A 14,446-nucleotide genomic window follows, 5' to 3' on the forward strand; every position below is an offset into this window, starting at 1 on the left:
ATCCCATGCATTTGTCCTGAAATGCCAATGTGACTGACTCTTTGAAGCTGCTGCTGAGGTAGAGCAGCAAGGCATTCATTCAGTGCTCTTATTATTCTCTGGACATTCTGCTCCATTCCCTGTAATCATAAAGCATTATTCTGAGCATGAAACCATTAAGATTCACTCAGTGAATTTATTAAACAAGGCTACTCTAGTTAGAAGTGAAGAATAGAATTCATTTAGCTTAATAGCATCTATTAGAATAACATTCGCTACTAAATTGAAAAAAAAAAGCAAAAAAGTCCACAAAACCACAAACCCTAAAACCCAATACTAGCAAATTGAGAATGAGATAACAGCCTCTTAAACTGAAGGCCAAATAATTTGTAATTTCCTGAGTTACCATAGTCAAATATACCTTTTTTAAAAAATCCATTAACACTTATTACATGCTTCCATCGGTTCCCCTTATATATTGTTCTTCTTTTTTCTCACCAAGAGGATTATCTGCGTGTTCCATCTGGCATGCAGCCTCCCATCTTCCTAAAGCTCCTCCATATCTACTCACTATTGATTTTGATGATGGTGATACTTCATTCCGCCATACTAGGACTACCCAGTAAACTGATCTACTCAGCAAACTGACCAAACCATGCCACAAGAGAAACTGCATTCCAGCTTTCACACTTCTGAAGATTCAGATTACTTTATGACAGACCAGTAAGGAGATTATAAGCAAAAGTATTCAAATATAGTCTACATATAGATGTGAACTAATCTGCGCATACATACTTTTGGCTGCATAAACATGACTGTAAGAAAGAAGGGTTGGTGTATTTGGTATCTTTGCTCAGAAATTAGCCCCTGGACTCACTACAACAGTAGGCCAGAGGAATGTTGACACATATTTTTTTATTATTCTGATTCATCCTTTTTTTGACTGACCAACACAATGGATGTAAAGATCTTTAACAGGAGTTCCTGGTTATTTCCATGGGGAATCTCCAGCTGTGATTCCATCTCACATTAAAGTGCAAAATAGCCTTCCAGTGAGCAAGTAGTTGCTGTTTCCTGACTGGTAGCATCAAAGACAAGATGGTGGTTCGTGGGAGAATAGTTTTAGATTACCTTATGCAACTTTTCAAAACCTGGGTCCTTCTTAAATCAAACAGTTGTACTTGACTTTTTTGAACAGTAAACAGAGAGCATTTTAATTTTACTTTCAGACACCCAGATGCATGCAGCAACCACCTGCCAATCTAGGCACAAAAACAATCCAGGAAAGCCACTCAAGTCTGCACAATGCAGCAAAACAAACTGGCAGCTACAAGGCAAGGCCGGTACCCTGAAATTGCCAGCAGTGCTATCGGCCACCCCTTACCTGCGGTCCAGCTTCCAGGCTACTGGTGTGTGCCTGCGTCTCCCTGGAGCAGCTCTCTGCCACCACCTGCCCTCGCTCTGCCCCCACCAGCAGGGCTGCCTTAACCGACGTGGTGCCCAGGTCTATGCCCAGCACGCAGGCAGGAGCAGGCCCGCCTGCCGCCTCACTGTCCGCCATTGCCACGGCTAGAGGGGATTGCTTTCACCTTCCCCACCACGGGTCTTCTCTACGCGGTGGCCGGACCGACACCCACCCTGCTGAGCCCCCACACTGCTCTTTGCTGCCTCCGAGGGGGCACCTGCCCCAAGAGCAGAGGGTGCTGAGGGCACGATCCGTGCAGGCTCCCGCCCCAGCAGCGTGCAGAGACTGGGCAGACTGGGCTGGGAAAGCAGCCAGGACTTTGCCCTCTGGCTAAAGATGTCTCCCCTCAGCAGTGCCTGGGCACTACCCCTCCCTCTTGAGAGGGACAAACCACCCCTTCCCCAGCCCTCCCCGCTGACCCGCGCAGTTTTAAACGGAACTTCAAAAAACAACGCAAGCGGCGAGCCCGCCCCCCCTCCTCACAGAGCGGGCCGGAGCGGCCCGGCGCCTGGCACCCACCGCTTTCTCCTCAGCGTTGCTTCACCCGTATTAGCGCGTCCTAAAGCGTGGGGTGGCCCCGCTTCCCCGTGCCTCCTGGGGGGAAGACGGCGGGGACTACAACTCCCAGCGTGCACCGCGCTGCGCTGCTGGGGTGGGGAGGCTGCGGAGGCGCGGTGGCTGCTGAGATTTGTAGTCCTGCGCGGGTTGGGGGGGGGGAAAGACTCCCCTCAGGGCGGTAGTGGGATAAGTTCTGAGGGAAAGATATCCCCGAGGAAGTTTGGGCAGAGAGACTGAAAGACCGGTGCTCTCTCGGGGGTGCTGAGGGTCCCTCAGCCAGGCAGAGCCGGGGGCCATGGTGGCTGGGGAGGGAGTTGTTTGCAGGGAGCTGCCAGCTGAGGGGATGGGTTGGTGCCCTCTCAAAACACGTGGGTCCTGAGCAAAGCTTTCTCCCCACTTTTCCTGCAGTTCTTCCACCATGAGGATGCAATACCTGCTCCCCACTCTGCTGTACCTCTTGCTTGTGCTGCTGGGGCCTGGCGGTGAGTGTTTGGCCATCCCAGCTTGGGCCCACAAGGCCTCTGGGGCAGGGGCCAGGTCTGAACTGGTAAGAGGTGGAAGAAGGCTGCTCTGCAGTATCCCCATCATGCCTCTCTGAGGAGACCTGTGCCATGGTTCCCATCAGCTCCTCTTTCACATGCTACCTTTGACTTGGTGTCCTTGTATGCAGACAGTGCTGCACTGAGGCACTGATGTGATGGAGCACTCGCCTTGTGCTCCAAACTCGGCCTCTACAGAAGCAGATTAAATACGGTCTGTGGGGCAGTCATTGATAACTGGGGAGCTCGCCCGCACTTAAGTAACTTTTTAAGAACACTGTGTAACATAAGGCAACAAGAAAAAAGTGTCCAAGGCAACCTCTTTACCTCTCTATTTTTGGTCTTATTTTTATTTAGCTCTTTGTTCTTCTCCTTGTCTCTTGTGTCCTTTAAATGTACAGTCAATAAAATAGACTTGGATCCTAAATGTCAAAATTGTTGACATGTGACCACCTTAACAGTTTTGATATCAGTTGATTTGCCACTTGGAATCTCTGTCTCTTAAAGCATGATGTGGCAAAACATAGCTGGACTGTTGTAAAGTGTACCCCTTAACAATTCAGAGCACTATAGCAAGGTGCTTGTGATTCCTGAAGTGTTAAGATAGTAAATGTCCATGCTCTTGAACATCTGGGTACCTTGTTTGAATTTCTGACCCAAGAAGCAATTTTAAACTAAGTTTTGGGCATTTATGACTCTTAAATTATTAGGATCACATCAACGAGCAGTTAGTGTGGGTTTGAAGTATCCTATAGCCTTCTCTCGGCATAAACTTTTGTTGCACATCAAATATTTAAATTGCTTCCTTGTAACATGTTCAAGTGACAGTTACTTCTCCTTTTAAATTGTTCAGTCACCTTGAAATAAGCTGTACTCCCTTTACTGTTTATCACGTGTACTAATTTTATTAATCTGACACTGCAGGTACCAATGGACAAAATGTCTGTATCACGAAAGTAGGTAGTTCTGAAGGAATTATTCAATAGATAGTAATTGAGATTTCTGGGGTTTTCTTTGATTGCTTTGTTTTCCCCCCCCGCCCCAGATGGAGTCATTGTATTGTCTGTCCCTGAAGTGGTTTCGTTAGAAAGTGGAAGTTCAACAAATGTCACTGTCTCTCTGAGGTAAAATCATTATTATATCTTTACTTTCTCTTTGGAAAGGGGGACGAGCATGGGGGTAGGACTTGGCTATATACTTAAGACTTTCCTGCAAACTCAGTTAATTGTTCATACAGAGTCAATCTCATTGGTGTGGCTCGCCACTTCTAGATTACTACAATTGCTTAGTACCAATTTGGACCAAGATCGTGCAACATTCTCACAAACAGCCTTGTATGGTTGGCTTCTGACAATATCCCATGCCATTTGTCTGCAAAGTTGAGCAGAAAAAGATGTTTTATGCTGTCTGCCCTATATTAGCTTACTGAACTGTCTTCCATAAGTGAACTTACAGTTCTTCCATTTCTAAAAATTGATACTTAAGAGAAACTTGCATTTCCTAGAAGGATCACCAAAAAAACTTTACCAAGTAAACAGAACTTGCCATTTCTAGCAAAGAAATGCAGCTTCTCCAGAGTGGGGACTGATGCACCTTAGTCTCATTGTTTAATACAGTGCATTGCTTACCCATGTTTGTGCTATGTCAGCCTCTTCCCAGGAAAGGATTGTTAAACACATGAACCCCTCCCCTTTGGGATCTCAAAGTTTGAGTAAAGGGAACAGTCAGAAGAAAATGTAAGAATTGTGATTAAAAAAAGAAAATAGCTAAACATGGGTGCACCAGTCCAGAACTTCTATTTTTGCAAAGAAAGATGTGGTACTGTAATCTTGTTCATGGACAAGTACAGGCATTTGAACCTTATGATATTTTAAGTAATGCTGTGCAATTAAACCTCCTGGACAAATGCTCAGTGGAGTTCTCTGGGAAAGCTGTGCAGGACTGTGTCACTTGGAGGGTTTTTATTCAAAGGGGTTTTTTTGGTTTTGTCTTACTGCACTTACTGCTATAGTTACTGCCCTTCATCACCCAAAGTAGATGTCCATCATTTCTGACCCTCTTTACCAACAAAGGGTTACCAAGCACAATGATAGGGTTCTGGTGGCAATGACTTTGCTCTGCCACTTGTGTGGAGAAGAGGGAGATAAAATGTGGCCATATAGCTGTCTAGTGCACATCACTAGTTCAGATAAAATAAATAGTACAATGCTAACATACATTGGTGCTAGTGTTCCTCTGAATATGAGGAAGGTGCTGTTGTGTATGGACTGTTCGTTATGTTCACAACAGCCATGAGGATTCAGCAGATACTCGGCTGCAGCACTGAAGCAATCTTTGCGAACTCAGGCACCAGTCTAACTTGTCTTTTCTGCCTTCACAGGGCTCCATTAAATGAGACACTGGTGATAACTCTTAATATTACACACTCATCAAAACACAGCACCATTGTTGAACTGCCTGATGAAGTAAGTGACAGAACAGACTTCTGTCCTTGTGCAAAATACTACTGCTATTATAGTGCAACTCTCCTCTCTCTTCCCCCCCACTTTGCCTTGCAGGTACAACTGCCTGCAGGTCACACTAAAGCAGACTTCCAAGTGAAAGCAGATGATGTTGGACAAGTAACAGTTTATCTTTATACCACTAATTCCAACTTAACTGGGTGAGAAACTGGTTTTTAGTTCCACTTACTATCCTACAGCTTCCTAAACTTTGGGGTAACTATGCCCTCCTTATAGTTAAATAGTTAATGGGACATGGGTGGTATATAGTTGAGCAGATGTGGTCACCCTCCAGCAATACCCAAGGTATTCAGATAAATACAGGGTATGGAAGCAGAGTGATGGTCTTAGCATCTTAGATTTCATTACTAGATGACTCTGAGCTGTCATAGCTCCTTTGTCTGGTTTTAATAACCTCTCCCAAAAGTATCAAAACTACATGTCAGCTTTTCTGATACAAGAGTATTTGATTGTAAGTGTCCAGTGGGATACTATTCTTACTGTGCAGAACTCGTTCTGGAGTGCTAATGGGCCTGATGCCCACATCACTACCATGAGACACAGCTGTTTTGATTTCTAGTTAGGGGATCCCTCTTTTCACAGATGCCAGTCCTCCCTAATAGGAAAACAGTCTAGCAGTTGGAGAAAGCTGGATTGTATTTGCTTGTTGCCCAGATACTACTGAGCAACAGGATACTCCTGTTTTACTTCCTCATTTCGCTTCTGCTTTTAAGACTCAAAGCGAATGCAGAGGTAAGCATATGAAATGCTCAACAGGACAGGCATGATCATGAGGCTTTGCTGGCAGAGTGTGAAAAGTGAAATTTTGCTCTTGCATAACAGACCTCGTGCTAAAAGAGTGGAAGCCATAGGCATAACGTGACCTTTTTGAAGGTTTCTATGGTAAAAGAATGAAAAAAGTGAGGCAAGAAGGAAAGGATAGGTTGAGGGTAGGAGTGGGAGATGCCTTAAACATAACAAGGATGCTAAAGAAAAGGGGAGCATCTGTACTGAACTCTGAATCTGTATTGTCTTGTCTCAACACCTGGGCTCTGTTTTCTCTCTCAAAGCAGAACAAGGCAAAATCTGCTGAAAAAAATGTGAACAAACAAATTAACTAATTTCGTTTGCATTAACCATCAGACCTAGGATTCAATTTCAAGTGATTCATAGCATCATAGTGAGATACGCTGATGAGGTGATTGGCTGGATCTATTTCCTCGCCTGGTCTATCTCCTTTTATCCTCAACTCTTTGAGAACTGGCGGCGAAAAAGGTAAAGAGACTTAAGATGTGTTTGCAAGTCACTTAAGCACCTTCTGCAAATCATGTTTCTAGCTTCAGTTACATCCATCTTTGTTATTGTGAATTATGCATGGAAAGACTGGGGAAAAAAGGAAGGCAAAGATACAGCCTGAATAAATGCAGCCCCAGTGAGCTTTTCTGCATGCAGGTCAGAGGAAGCTACAGGCACCTAATCCTAAGGTTTGGCATCCAATACTAATTTGTGATAGAAGAGACTTCCCCGTTCCCTTTGGCATCATGTTGTAAATCATCCAGCAAAGCCAACTGTGGTAACCACCTTCAAAGATTACTTACCTCGTGAGCTGTTACAGATGGCTCTTTGTAGTGTAATCACTAGGCCAGCTCCCCTTAAACTAAGTGACTGTAAGTAGAAACACTATTATATATGAAAACGAAAGCATTTGTTTTGGCAAAGATGCTCTACTGCTTCTGTGGATTCAGGCTGGAATGTTTTTATCAGACTAGCTGAGCTCATGGAGGAGTGAAGTAGCAGCAGGGACACAACCTGTCAGTGAGAGCTGTTGTGAGTACCAGTGCATGGCATATGAGGGATATTTCACCTCGATTCCTGATGAGCTCACAGCATCATGTTGTCGCAATGACTGTGGCTTTGGCTTACATCAAAAATTGCTTATAAATCAGTACATTCTAGGGTCAAGTTGTCCCTGGAACTGCCTGTAATGCTCCAATACATATTTCTCATACTTTTTTTTTTTTTCCCTCCACTCCTCTAGCGTTGTTGGACTAAGCTTTGACTTTATAGCATTAAACCTTACTGGCTTTATAGCATACAGTGTGTTTAATGTTGGACTCTTCTGGATTCCCTTGATTAAGGTAAGCATGATTATCCCTTAATGCTTGCCGGGAGCATGAGTATCTACAGAAGGGAGTTACGGCATTTGGCTGATTTTGTTTTCTCTTACATTTAGGAGGAGTTCTTAGCCAGTTATCCCAGTGGGGTGAACCCTGTGGCTATCAATGATGTTTTCTTCAGTCTCCATGCAGTAGCTCTAAGTCTCCTCGCCATAATTCAGTGCTGCATCTACGAAGTAAGTCTCAATGCTGGGCTGACCTGTCAGCTCTGGCAGAGCTCCCTCTGCTGGACCCCTCACCACTCACCGTCCTCTCCTTGTGGGCTCCAAAGTCCTCTTCATTGCGCCTTCATCGGCCTTTCTAGAAGTCAGGCTTCGCAATCTGGCTGCCTTTATCTTTCCTGAGCTAGTAGAAACTTCAGTAAGCTTAGCTACTTCAGCCTCATGGGTGTTCTGAGCTTATAAGTAAACTCTTTAGGGACTCAAAATAACTAAAGCAAACAGCCAAGTTTATAAAGTTCCCGAACAGAGCTCTAGCTAGCACATAGATTATAGCTCTACGAAGCACTAATGCTGGTGTGTGCTTTGCCCTTTCCTCACTACTTGGAGCATTCTTCAAGCTAAGACAGATCCTTGGGGATTCCCTGCAATTGCAGGGCCCTTTTATAATTCCCACCCCTTTTCAGGTGAGACCGATTGTTATAGTCAGGTGGCTTTCTGTTCAATTCCCATTGTAAAAGCCTCTGATCTGAACAGCCAATTTTCTCTGGATGGTAAGTGTTTTTATGTCTTGAGGTGTTCCCTTTGGTGATGTTAAACCAAAAACTGTACAGCCTGTTTGTCACTCCTGCTAGGTGCAATAATCTTTTTCTAGTGAAAAATTAGAAGGCAACCATGAGTCTTTTGCCGTAGTGGCATTAGCAGCCTTTTGCATATATAGGAACTCTTGATATCATCAGACTAAACTCAGGAGATTGTTACAGACGTGACACTGATAATAGGCATCATAAATACTTAAGAATACTGCCACAATATTGTTTCCCACCTGCTCATTGACAACAGTGTTCCAAATGACTGATGCTGAATATTGCTCATCAGCTCTTGCAAACCTACCTCTGGTTGCTGGAGCACTCACTTAATCTTAAAATTTGCTTGTGGTGTGAGCCTAACTGGTACAACAACAGGTTTGGACTGTAACCTTGCATAGTCCTGAGCATACTCTATATCTCATGGTGTGTCTGGGGGTGTATGGCCTAGGTCAGTCTAAGTGTATCTGCATTTCTGTTTCAGAGAGCAGGTCAGAAAGTATCCAAAGTTGTTGTTGGACTACTGGCACTTGCATGGATCTTCACATTTACAATGCTGTTTCTTGCTGCAGCTGAGGAGATGACATGGCTACAGTTCTTATTCTGCTTCTCTTACATTAAGTTAGCAGTCACACTGATAAAATATTTTCCACAGGTAAATCTGAACTTTTATGCTTTTATTCTATGTTCCTGTCACCCTAAGTCTGTCATGTATGCTCTTGAAAGTCTGACTAGACTAAACCAGCAATGATTATTTAAGTCTTTTAGTGACAAAAACACTACAGTCATACAGAAGGCTTCTTAAATGTTGTCAGAAATGCTTGTACATGATGTGCTGACCAACTTCTTGTTACATTCTCAGGCATACATGAATTTCCGTCGGAAGAGTACCGAGGGATGGAGTATTGGAAATGTATTACTAGACTTCACTGGTGGAAGCTTCAGCCTTCTCCAGATGTTTTTGCAGTCTTACAACAACGGTAAGGCTGGAACTAAGGTGGCGGGGCCTTCCTTAATGGGGTGGGAGAATCCTGCTACAAAGCAGGAACCTGTAGGTTACCTTGGGAGAATGCTGTTTGTGCTATAGTATGGGTAGCTGTTCTTACACTAAGAATAAAGAATCTGTTCCTATTCCTTCAAGATACAAAATGAAATAGCTATTCTGAAGCAACCAACAGTGACTGTTATTACCTTTGCATAAGATGTACACTACAGGCAGTCTTAAGGTGTGTCTAAGCAGTCCAGGTAATAAACATGAATTTCTCTGCTATGTGTGGTGTAAGCTTGTAGTCTTGAGACAAGATTACACTTGAGGAGTTAGTCTTAACTCTCTAATTTTGTGTTTGACAGATCAGTGGAAGTTAATCTTTGGAGATCCAACCAAGTTTGGCCTGGGTATCTTCTCCATCATATTTGATGTTGTTTTTATGGTCCAGCACTACTGCCTTTATAGGACACGAGGGTATGAACCTTGTGAATAACATCACTTGTGAAGACAAAAACTTCTAAATTGAACTTGCCCCCTACCCTGGCTGAGGGCTTTCAAGATCCCTACTGCCAGTTAAGACAAATACTGATTCTGGTCTCTGTTCCTACTTTGATCCTCTCTGATATGGAATACAAGCTGTTGCCTCACCAATTGCCAGATGCCTTAAAGGACAGCAAGCTATCTAGCCACCACTCACAAATGGAAGACTTATGCCTGTTGAAGCTGCAAAGACAGCTTAGTGTGAGCTGTCCAAGTAACATGTGGCTCTTTTTCCATTAACAACAGGAAAGACTGGAGTGACGTATTTCTGATTGGAAGCAAAGCACAAAGAGCAGAGTTCTGGCTGCCAAAAATCTGAGATCACATTTAAGCAACCACTTAAAATCTTAGCGTAATGACTGAAGACTGTCTGCAGATCTAAGTGTGGCTGCTGACTCATCACAGTATAACACCACACAGATGGCTGTTAACAGCTGTAGTGGTACATAAAAGAATAATGAGGTTGGTAGCAAATACACAAATGTTAGAACCTGAACTCTTTATTAAAAAAGAAATACCGAGAAGCAGTAGAAACTGTATTCTTATTTCACCAAAAGCTCTTTCAAAGGTGCCAAGTGCTCAGATTTATCCACATTCTTCTAGGGCACTAACTTCACTTTTTTTCCTCAGTTTTACTGACATGCCTTGAATCCTAAACAGTGGATGGTAAAGATTTATCAAAGAGGTTATTTCTAAGTGGATCATATTAACAGCCCCATGATTAAAGTTTAAACATGTATTTTTGTTCCTGGGCAACTTCAAAACTACATGTTATATTCTAGGTAGAGATTAAGGTCTTGAGTTACTTGAAATTAAGCGTTATACCCTTTAAAAGAACCAGAAGGGAATCCCTGCATTTGTACTTGAATGCTCAAAAGGTAGTGTCTTACTAGGTGTCAGCCTAAGGAAAACTACAACCCCTTCTGCCCCCTGCTAAAGACCAGGTGAGGCTTGCAGTGTTAGCAAGCTGCCAAGTACCCACCAGTGAAATCAGCCCTTACTAACCTCAGACCACCTTGTGTTGATGTAGTCCACACTCTACTTCAAGCCAGAAAAAAAAGGTCTCAGCTGGAGGCATTCAAGTGAATTGGCATTCTTAAGTGTAAGGAGAAACAGCTCAGGAAATCCAACTTCATTTTATTGTGTGTAAAATCAAGTGAAATAGCAGTACAAATAGCAGTGTATCTTTATAGTAACAAAAATAACTTCAACTTGAAAGCCTTAAAATTTACCACTGAATTCTTAAGTTACAAAATTCAAAAGCAGTATTGTAGTAATTCCATAGATACAAAACTGGTAAATAGGCATCTGCTGGTGTGTACAGAACAGTCTGAGATGCATTAATCACAACATACGTACATGGCACAGCAGTAATGTACTGAATAAGTTAGTCTGCCACCTCCTCATGTTCTATTTACAACAGCTTACCTGAAGACTGCTTAAGGAAAGGATAGATATGTATAAATCAACTGAAGAGGATCAAGAACTCCAGTTTTGGGATAATGGTAAAGCTAGCTGGTTAACAAACCACTAGGATGCTAGATAATTAGTGTTGCAGCAAGAATCTTAAATCCTGTGGCATGTTGATTTAAGCAATTTAGTGTCTTACCAGAAGTCTGGTCAAGAGGCACTTTTGTAAATTACTGGCATATTCATCTCTTCCACCCAATAAATCAGTGATTTAAGCAAAGTCTTCTAGAAGACAGACCAAAATCCACCCTGCCCTTTTCAAGCCTGACGGAAGTGGAATGAAGAACTGAAGACTCTACAGCCAGGAGCAGCTCTTTTGGTAAGTTCAGCAACAGCGTTTTCTTTCCTGCTCCATTTTCCTTTCATTTAAACTTGATTGATTTGATGTTACAGATTACTGGGGAACAAGGAGAATTAAGGTTTTACTCTAACAGTGAAGTTGAACTGTGGTATCTATGAACTTTTAGTGTACTTCACAGGCATTAATCTAACACACTTCTGCATTCCTTAGTTGGTTGTCCCTTGTCTGTAGAGGCCGCTTTGTACAGGGAATCTTTGCAGTCAACCGTAATGCCCCAAACCCTTCGGCATATTCTAGCTAGCACATGGTGTGGGATTAGTACAGTGCTCCTCCCCACAGCAGTGCGCAACTCTTAATTCTGGCATTTTAATTTGATAGCATGGGGGGGGGACAGGACAGCTCACTTCTAAAAGCTGAAGCACAGCAAACCATCTGATCTTCCATAGCAGAAACCACACTTCCTCTTAAATAGGAAGCTCTTGTGCTACAAAAGAATCCTGTCGAAGTTAAGGCTTTTCCAGTTGCTTCCTTAGACAACTAGGGTTTGTCCTGGTCTCCTGAAAGCCATGACTACAATAGTCTTACCATGTACCTGCAGGGAAGACTTTAGAGAAGCACTCTGCTGAGGGGACTAGAGTTTTACTACTGCCAGTTACACCAGAGGAAGGAAAGAAAAAAAATAGTGTTTACCACAGTTAGGAACATGCACTCCTTCCAGACAACCTGTTCAGGTCTCATATTCGCTTCTTTGATTGGTATCAGTCTATATATCTCCCTCCCCAACCCTTCCCCAACTTGATGATTGATTAGGACATCATGGACTGTTGCACAGCCTTCTGCAGAGATTGCCTGGTCACCAGCAGCCGTACCACCTCTTCGTTCCTTTTTGTCAGCCTCTTCCTAGCTTGGTCGTGAGTCACCATTGTCATATCCCAGCCGTTCACCTAGGGGAAAAGCAAACATAAAATGAGGCAGGTGAATGGACTCACAGGTGTCCTATAACTGTTCTGTTGGAACTATGGAGTAGACATGCTTATGCCACAGCTCAGTTTGTTTATAAGCCTCACAAACCATCCTGGAAAGTACCCAGAAGACAGTATTTGGGCAAGGAAGCTGGTGAGGGGTCTGGAGCATGAGTCTGATGAGTGGCTGAGGGAGCTGGGGGTGTTCAGCCTGGAGAAGAGGCTGAGGGGACACCTTATCACTCCCTACAACTGCCTGACACGAGAGGGGAGCCAGGGGGGAGGTGGGGTCAGTCTCTTTTCCCAAGTAACAGATGATAGGATGAGAGGAAATGGCCTCAAGTTGCACCAAGGGAGGTTTAGACTGGATATTAGGAAAAACTTCTTCGTTGAAAGGGTTGTCAGGCACTGGAAGGGGCTGCCCAGGGCAGTGGTCAAGTCCCCATCCCTGGAGGGATTTAACAGACAGGCAGACGAGGTGCTTGGGGACATGGTTTAGTGGTGGACAGGTACAGTTGGACTCAATGATCTTAAAGGTCTTCTCCAACCAAATGATTCTATGATTTCCCACAGCAGAAACTTCTCTGCAGTGTGCACTTAGTACTACATTAGTACAAGTCTTATCCTGGTGTTTACCTGCATGATCTTATCTCCAATCTGAAGCCCTGCAACTTCTGCTGGGCCTCCTTCTGTCACCCTTGTTACATAGATACCCTGGAAAAAAATTAAATGTTCATTTACTAAATATGGCAGCATTAAATACTCAAGGGCCATTCTACTAACAATGCAAAAATTCTTTGTAGTATATTATGGGATTCTAGTTGAAAACAGGTTTGTGCAATGCTAGAAAACAGAAAAGGAGGAGAGCCAACTTGAAACAAGCTTAGTCTGCAAATGGTAATGTGGCAACAGAGTGACCTTAGTAGTCAACTAAGTGAGAGGACAGAATACAGGCGCCAGCGAGCAGAGCTCGCCGGTGAGCTGGATAGGCTCAGCCTTGTGCAGAGGCAGTTGCTATTGAAAACAAAGGGCATCTGACCTTGTCGGTCTTGTCCTCGGAGAAAGGGTTCTGAGTAGGATCCTGATCAATGCCACCTCCAATGCTGAATCCCAGAATCAAGTTGTCACCTTGACGAAGCTTATGTATTTCAATTCTTTGCTGAAGAGAAAAAAAGATAAAATAGCTGAATATTGTGATCACTGAAGAAATCTCAAGTGTGTTTCAGACACACGTACTTAAGACCCAGTTAGACTGTCACAGAAATAGTGTAAACCTACAAGAGCAGGCCACATCACACCTTGGTAAGCTTACGCACGGTAAGCAGACAGCTCTGAAACCCCTTGGCAGCACGGAACTATCACAGGGCATTTGCTGTCAGACACAGGCAACCTTGGTGTTGACAACAGTTGGCTCTGAACTGTTCTCAGCCCCACCACTGGACAGCAGGACAGGAAGCCATCTGCCAGCTCATCCCAAGGGTGCTCATGCCGTGATACAGCCAAGCTCCTTAACTGCTCGGTGCTTTACCACTGCCTGGAGATACAAGGGGAAAAACACTAAAACCAGAGCAGGTCTCTTCAAGCAGGCATCACGTCACTCCTAGCTAGACCCGTCTTGCTCTTTATCCACATGCCCTGTGTTCCTGCCTAGCCTTATCAGTGAAAATAACAACCTATTATTAGGATGGCTCTCTTTCAAGATAACTTATCAACATAGTTGTGTAATCCAGAGGCGGGTTCCTTGCTGTCTGATGACCGCAGGCATCTGACAGGCTTTACTCATTACCCAAGTACTGTTTAAATGCCAGCTTGTGCAATTATCTTGAGCTGAGATAAAAACCCACGGTCTTAACTGAAACAGTAACCACTCGGAATGTTCTCCTCCAACAGCCCTGTCAGATGCTGAGCTTCCCAAGGGCGCTGGGCTCAGGCTTTTACTAGGACATAGGACAGCATCCATATCCTCAGGGTCATCTGCTCTTACGCAGCTGGGAGTGGCACAGCATAACCCAAAGTACAATTAAATTTAGCGCTCTAACTAGCGGAAGAAACACCAGAGCCCCTCGCTTGCACCGTTTGTTGATTATAGCAATAAATTTACTGTAAAAGCTCTACTTAAACGCGGGTGCTTGTCCTGCCCAGATCGCCCCCCATTGCTCGCAGCGGGGGGCGCTGAACGAAGCGCTCGGGGGCAACGGGGGAGCCCAGGCCGCCTGCGAGA

At 44.0% G+C, this 14,446-nt stretch overlaps 3 protein-coding genes across 3 annotated transcripts in view; 1 reads left to right on the top strand and 2 right to left on the bottom strand.

Moving 5' to 3' along the window:
- The window catches only part of SHPK (sedoheptulokinase), a 10,948-nt gene extending 8,987 nt beyond the window's left edge, over positions 1-1,961 (bottom strand). Inside the window, exons 1-2 of the mRNA XM_009633903.2 lie at positions 1,364-1,961; positions 3-119 (exon numbers count right to left, since the gene is read on the bottom strand). Of these exons, the coding sequence (XP_009632198.1) occupies positions 3-119; positions 1,364-1,540 (294 nt within the window). The 5' untranslated portion in view covers positions 1,541-1,961. The remainder of the gene's footprint in view (positions 1-2; positions 120-1,363) is intronic.
- Positions 1,962-2,336: 375 nt separating this feature from the next.
- Positions 2,337-9,997, top strand: CTNS (cystinosin, lysosomal cystine transporter). Its single transcript, XM_009633954.2, has 10 exons — positions 2,337-2,484; positions 3,587-3,665; positions 4,922-5,006; positions 5,100-5,203; positions 6,186-6,317; positions 7,081-7,180; positions 7,276-7,395; positions 8,449-8,619; positions 8,827-8,944; positions 9,315-9,997. The coding sequence occupies exons 1-10, from the start codon at positions 2,421-2,423 to the stop codon at positions 9,443-9,445; spliced, it is 1,104 nt and encodes a 367-aa protein (XP_009632249.1). The 5' UTR covers positions 2,337-2,420; the 3' UTR covers positions 9,446-9,997.
- A 623-nt stretch (positions 9,998-10,620) lies between these two features.
- Positions 10,621-13,447, bottom strand: TAX1BP3 (Tax1 binding protein 3; the record flags this gene model as incomplete). The annotated part of the gene is made up of 3 exons (XM_035889590.1): positions 10,621-12,207; positions 12,862-12,939; positions 13,265-13,447. Coding segments are annotated over 3 exons (399 nt in total), but the record flags the coding sequence as incomplete, so codon positions are not given.
- Between the last annotated feature and the right edge of the window lie 999 nt (positions 13,448-14,446).

Source organism: Egretta garzetta, unplaced genomic scaffold (genome assembly GCF_000687185.1).
Source record: "Egretta garzetta isolate BGI_Z169 unplaced genomic scaffold, ASM68718v1 scaffold112, whole genome shotgun sequence".
NCBI lineage: Eukaryota > Metazoa > Chordata > Aves > Pelecaniformes > Ardeidae > Egretta > Egretta garzetta.